The sequence below is a fragment of the Salvia hispanica genome, chromosome 1 (assembly GCF_023119035.1).
Source record: "Salvia hispanica cultivar TCC Black 2014 chromosome 1, UniMelb_Shisp_WGS_1.0, whole genome shotgun sequence".
Classification (NCBI taxonomy): Eukaryota; Viridiplantae; Streptophyta; class Magnoliopsida; order Lamiales; family Lamiaceae; genus Salvia; species Salvia hispanica.
The window spans coordinates 6,639,271-6,645,684 of NC_062965.1; the positions used below are offsets into that span (position 1 = coordinate 6,639,271).

At 38.1% G+C, this 6,414-nt stretch overlaps 1 protein-coding gene across 1 annotated transcript; it reads left to right on the forward strand.

Annotated features, from left to right (window-relative positions):
- Nucleotides 1-6: 6 nt before the first annotated feature.
- LOC125200956 lies at nucleotides 7-3,626 on the forward strand. The gene is made up of 4 exons (XM_048098808.1): nucleotides 7-2,340; nucleotides 2,531-2,726; nucleotides 2,853-3,194; nucleotides 3,270-3,626. Exons 1-3 carry the CDS (start codon nucleotides 46-48, stop codon nucleotides 3,116-3,118), a joined length of 2,757 nt encoding a protein of 918 aa, XP_047954765.1. The 5' UTR covers nucleotides 7-45; the 3' UTR covers nucleotides 3,119-3,194; nucleotides 3,270-3,626.
- Nucleotides 3,627-6,414: the final 2,788 nt, after the last annotated feature.

Sequence of the window (6,414 nt, forward strand, 5' to 3'; positions counted from 1 at the left end):
GACTGCCCAAAAGAGAACTTAGACTTTGAAGTCAATCAGTTCTTTATGAATACGTGGAAGAGACATGGAAGTGGTCATCGCCCCGATGCACCAGGAGTTGAGTGCTTGATATTGTCAACTCCAGATAGCCCCCATGAGCTTCGTAATTCCAATAATGGGAGGAAGGCAAAAGAAAGATCTAATGCTCATGGGGTAGAGGTTCGGAGCACTCATAGTCACAATGTTTCCTATCAACACGGTGAAAACTCACATAGGATGTTTCCCATGACAAGTGATTTGTCTTCAGCTTCACACTCACTCGGCTTAAAAAGTCAATTCAATTTAAACAGCTTGCAGGTCACTGATCATACTGGAAATAATACTGTCCCTGATCAGGTTGTACTTACTGATAAGAACCAGAGAGTTCTAAGTGCAGATCATTCGGCAAATGACACTGAGGGAAGGCGTCTTTTTGCCCGAACACACTCTAGTCCTGAACTGACTGATAACTATAGTGATGTCTCATCACAAGTACAACATAGCAGACATGGAGAAAATACAGATGCTCGTGCTGCTCATTCTAGATTGGATTCGAGTTGTAGGAGGAACGGGTTTGGACCAGAGACTTTGTTTACCCACAACAATCATACTTCAGTTGAAGATACAGTGGCTAGATCACATCAAAGTCTTGATGCTTCTGCCGCCAATAGTGTTTCAAATAGCTACGCCCTAAGTGAAGAGTGTTCAACCACCTCTGGAACACAGCTGATGCACCCGGAAGATCAAGATATTGTGAATATGATGGCGTCTGCTTCACTTCAAGGGTTCAATGGCCAAGTTCAAGTTCCAGTTAATTTAACGTCAGGTCATCTACCTTATTCTATCCCTCCATCCTTTCTTGCTTCTATGGGGTACAATCCACAGAATTTTCCAGGATTTGTCCCTGCAAATATCCCTATGATGGACCCATCATTCACACACTTACAATTTCCTCACGGTTTGGTATCACCCCAATTGACTCAATATTTCCCGAGCATTGGACTTAATTCATCTGAAGAGTCACTTGACCGAATCAATGAGAATTTTGGTCGCATAGACTCGGGAGAGGCCAATAATGAGTTTTTGCAGGAACAAGATTCTAGATCGTCTTGTCCGTATGATCTCGAGAATGGAAATTTAGAGACACTCCAAATTCAAGAAAAACCATCAGTGTCACCGTCGGGTTTAAAATATATTCCTCCACAATCTCGAGTAACTGCCTCTAGAACTCAGCAAAGGCATGTGAGGGAAAAACGGGGAGCAGAGAGGGATAATATTGACAGTTCTCTGGAGCAGGATATCAATGCTGGTGAGGTTCATACTGATGAAAAATCAGGCAATTCAAGGTTCTCATCAGCTGCCCATAGTAATTCTTTGAGAAGTAGAACTTCTTCAGAGAGCTCCTGGGATGGATCATCAGGGAAGGCACCTAAATTTTCGAAAGAGAAAAGGGGAAAGAAAATTGCGACAGATCTAATTAACAACCACGTAAAAGGTAAAGTTATGTCTGAGCACGCATCAAATGACACAGATGATGACCAGGAGCGGGGTTCACTGTCAAATTTGGGGACTGAAGTCACTGAAAGATACCCTGAGTCTGAGCCGGATGTGTCTTCGCATGTTTCTAGGCACCGTATGCCCGACTCTGAGGTTGCTCAGACTAGTGGATCAGACTCAATGATGCCCTTTGCCCCAGTATTGATTGGTCCTGGCTCAAGGCATAGAATGAGTGAGAATTCCGGGGTAGTTGCATTCTACCCGACTGGTCCTCCAATCCCTTTCCTTGCGATGCTTCCGGTTTATAACATTCCGCCCGAAGGTGGTATAGCGGATGCATCAAGTGGGCATTTCGGAGGTCATGAGACTGTGAATGATAGTGAATCTGTAATGAACATCAATCCCAAGGGATTAGATCAATTACAGGAGTTACATTACTCGAGATCCTTACTAGGAATCTCAACTAATGAGGCATCCAAAGAACGGAAGCCTGATATTCTTAATAGTGACTTTGTAAGCCATTGGCAAAGCTTACAATTTGGAAGGGTCTGTCAGAATCCTCGGTACCAAGGGCCTTCTGCATTTCCTTCACCTGTCATGGTTCCACCATCTTTTGTACAGAGTCAACTTCCATTCGACAATCTTGGTAGACCACTTTCAACCAATGCAAACTTGTTCTCTCAGCTTATGACAAATTACGGCCACCGTATGGTTCCTATTACTCCCCTTCATTCAGTTTCTGGGCGACATCCCAATATATATCAAAGCTACATGGATGATGTGCCAAGATATCGTAGTGGAACCGGAACATACTTGCCTAATCCTGTAAAAAACACTTCTTATTATGATTCTATTTTTTTTTCCTTTTTCTTATAATTCTCACTGATATGTTGTCATTAAACAAATTGCTAGAATATTATCATCTTGGGTACTATTTTAGGTCCTTGCTTGCTTCTATGTTTTAGCACTCCCCATCAAGTATAGTATTTTAACGGTTTTGTTTTCATTGTTTCAGAAGATTACTAGTAGGGATTACCACTCGTCAGGCAGCAGAAGAGGGAACTATAACCATGACAGAAATGATAACTTGGACAAAGAGGTGAAGTGGAATGCTAATTCAAAATCAAGGGCTGCTTCACGTAGTCACAACAGAAACCAGACTGAGAAAGCTAACCCTCGAACTGAACGATACTCTCATGGAGAGGCTCGAGGTGACCGTTTTTTGAACTACAGGAATAACTCAACCCCATCTTACCAGTCTCAGAATCTTCATTTGCACTCAAATTTTGGTCAAGATGGTCCTCAGAATGTGGCATATAACATGTACCCTTTGGCAGCGATGAATCCTAATGGAGTTTCAAACGGACCTTCGGTTCCACCAGTTATGATGCTGTATCCATTTGATCATGATGCTGCCTATGTTTCTAATAACGAACAGCATGATTTTGGTTCTCTTGGTCAATCCAGCTTGCCCGATGTAAATGAGCAATCCCAGCTAAATGATGGCAATCGTGCCAGAGCATCTGAGGATCGTAGACTGCATGGGAGCTCTGCACACTGCTCCCCCCCAGATCAACCATCTTCGCCTCACCATCATGGGTAATGCTGCACAGGTTTTGGTGTTCTTTTAACTCCAGAAGAATACATGTTTCGAATCACTGCTACAAATTAATAAACAGGTTAGCATCATTTAGTATCCAATATACATTTATTCCCTATGTTTTTGTGGTTATAGATCTTTCCTCTCCTAACAGGAGGGTTCGATAACGCGCCCAGCTACACTGTCTTTAAGGAACATTCTGTTGAAGGATGATAATATTCCAGTCTAACTTTGGTTCCGACAGCAATGGCTGGAACGGGTGCAGCTCCCGTATTGTTGCTCATGTACAGAATGCTGCTCGGCTTGGACCTCATGTCTCAGTAATTGTGCTCAAGAATGGGCCTCCGATGTGGTTCTTGTATGTAGAATAGAAAACCAACTCTGACCTTTACCAATTTGGTAACTGGAGCTGTAGTTAGTTACCAACACATTTTTGCCTTTTTTCGGTTTGCTCTGCCTTAGCGTATCACATTATTATTTCATATAAAAGTGATCTAGAATTAGAGTTCCATTTTTAGACTAATTTTTTGTTTTATGCCCCTAGATTTTCCTCATACGATTTTAATCATAAGTTCTGTTTGTATCAGTTTCATCTCCAATACCAGGAGTAGTAAATTTTGGACGACATTTCCTCTCTATTTTCAACTCCAGGTTCTTGTAACTTAAAACGCGTATTATGAATTATAATTCCATCAAATTAACTCTTTTTCACTTTTCTGCAAAAGAATGGGGATTAGAAATGTTTCTCTACAAATAAATGAAGTGAAAAGTTCCCTGTTGAGATTGAATTTACGACCTCTATCAAGAATTCAAAAGTTCTGCCACAAAAATATGGATGTAGGTGGCCATTATTCATGATATTATGCAAAAAAAGAAAGACAGAATTCATATAATTATACAGAATAATTAACCTAAATCAAAACTTATAGTATTAACAAATTTGATTTACATAATTATGCAGAGTAGCTGTTAACTAATACTACCTCTTTCTAAAATAGCGGATCCTAAAATTAAGCTTGTTTCTTTGCTATTAGACCAAATAGTAGGCCTGCTTATTCGGCCGGTTTCGATTTTAACCGGATCGGTTAATCGATTTCACTTTTTTTTTCATAAATCTTAGAGCCAAAACCAGGACCGGAACCGACCGAACCACCACAAAGTTCATTATTAAATAACTGAGAGTCCATTGTAAGATCGTTTTAGTTCATTCTTTCTAGAATGAACTTAAACGGAATGAACTAAAACGATCTAAAAATAAACTCCGTCTAAAAATGAGCCGCACAAAATTAAGATTTGCTTGATTTATTTTATCCACTAGATTAGAGAAATGGACGATTGAGATTTGGTATCTAATTCAGCGTTAGGAATTAGTTCTGCATTGATCACTTGTGATCATTGTTCGACTAATTCCTAATGCAGAACTATCATTATTAGATAACATTAAATTCATTCTTAATTCATATAGTTAATTTTAGAAAATCTGATTATAAAATATGAAAAACATTTTAGATTGTTTATTAAGGCCATTTTGCGTCAGTTTTTAGTTTATTTTGGAAAGGGTAATCTAAAACAATATAAAAATATTTTTCTTATTTTTAACGATTAATTTCATTAAATGGTCACCAAATATCAAATTGGTTATTAAAGTTTATTTGTATCAAAATGGGGTACTAAACTATTACTACTTTATTTAATTTAATTATTAGCTCCATGCACAATTAAAATGAGAGCCATCATTCTTTATTGGACGTTTGTGTATTCGTAATCAAAATTTTCTCTTTTATGTACGCAAATAGAAGAATCTCAAAGGGCCACTTCAAAGAATCTACTCCAAGAACTGACCTATCTCTCTCTTCAATTCCAACCCATCAAATTCAAGTACTTGGACCATGCGTTAATAGAATTGAGGACATCATGTCAAAAAAAAAAAAAAAAAAAAAAAAAAGAATTGAGGACATAAGTTTGAGACTAAATATAACTAAACAGTTCATGTTATATAATAATATGAAAATGATCAAGAAACAAACATTAAAATCTAATGTCTCAACCAAGTGTAGGAACAATGTAGAGTACTTTAGCTTCATTCAAAGTCAAGAGAATATAAAAGCAACTCATTACTAGTATTAGGTATGAGTTTGATGGCCGCATTGGTTGCATCCACATATTCTCTCAAATTTCTGAAATATAAAGCTTAAGAGATGTTAGAACTGTCTTTAAACACAAAATATAGGCTAGAATGAATGATACATCACCTTGAGTCGATGAAGAGCGACGCCCTCTTGATAGCGAGCAAATGCCAAATCATCAATATTTGCCTTAATTGATTTTGTACGCGCTAAAGCAATGGCAGCATTTGCATCCGCTAAAGCAAGGGCAGGGTATCCAAGATTAATCAAACATTGGCTTCTATTTGAGCGATAGCTTGAAGAAGTTGGGTCGAATGTAATTGCCTTGTGAAATCAAAACACAATGCAAACATAATAAGATAATAAGGTAATGTTCACAAGAACTAAATATGCTATGATTAGCAAAACCTGTGTCCAACGGATGTAAGCTATCACAAAATCGTTTTCCCGGAATGCAGATGTTGCATTTTGTGAAGTTCTAAAAGCAAAATCCTTAGATCCATGTATCGTAAAAGAAGAGCATGGTATCCAATTCTTCTCCTTCTCTACAACTTGTTCTTGTAAGTGGACAAGATGATGAATATTCAGCTTCTGCTTCTCCTTCTCTGCAGCTTCTTCTATCTGGACAAGATGATAAATCTTAGGATCCGATTTTATCTTATTGATATGAACAAGCAAACCTCTAAAGCTTTAAGTTCTCTTTCCCTTCTCTTCCTTTCGAATTCCTCCATCTTCCTCTGGAAAAAATGATAGTATTAAATCGCAGCAATTGGGATATACTCCATACCAGATTTTATCTTAATAATATGAACAAGCAAACCTTTAAAAATTCATCATAAGTCTCTCCAACTTTCACTATCTCCTCCTTCTGCACAAAATGATAGTAGTAAATCTTAGCAATTGGCATATACATACTCTATATTTTATCTTAATCTTAATGATATGAACAAGATTACAAGAAAACCTTTAAAGCTTCAAGAGATATTTCCCTCTTCTTCTCTCCAGCTTCCTCTATCTCCTCCTTCTGCACAAAATGATAGTAAATCATATAAATTTAAACTTAATGAAGTGAACAAGCAAACCTTGTCTGCTATCGGAATGGTCACTGGAGTTTCTATCTGAATTTGAGTCGAGGGCTTGCTCTCGGGCCGGTCAAGTAGTCGAATAAATTCA

Coding starts and splice junctions, on each gene's coding strand:
- LOC125200956 (XM_048098808.1), top strand. CDS start 46: ATGAATACGTGGAAGAGACATGGAAGTGGTCATCGCCCCGATGCACCA. Junction 2,341..2,530: donor GAACATACTTGCCTAATCCT/GTAAAAAACACT, acceptor TCATTGTTTCAG/AAGATTACTAGTAGGGATTA. Junction 2,727..2,852: donor CTCTCATGGAGAGGCTCGAG/GTGACCGTTTTT, acceptor ACCCTTTGGCAG/CGATGAATCCTAATGGAGTT.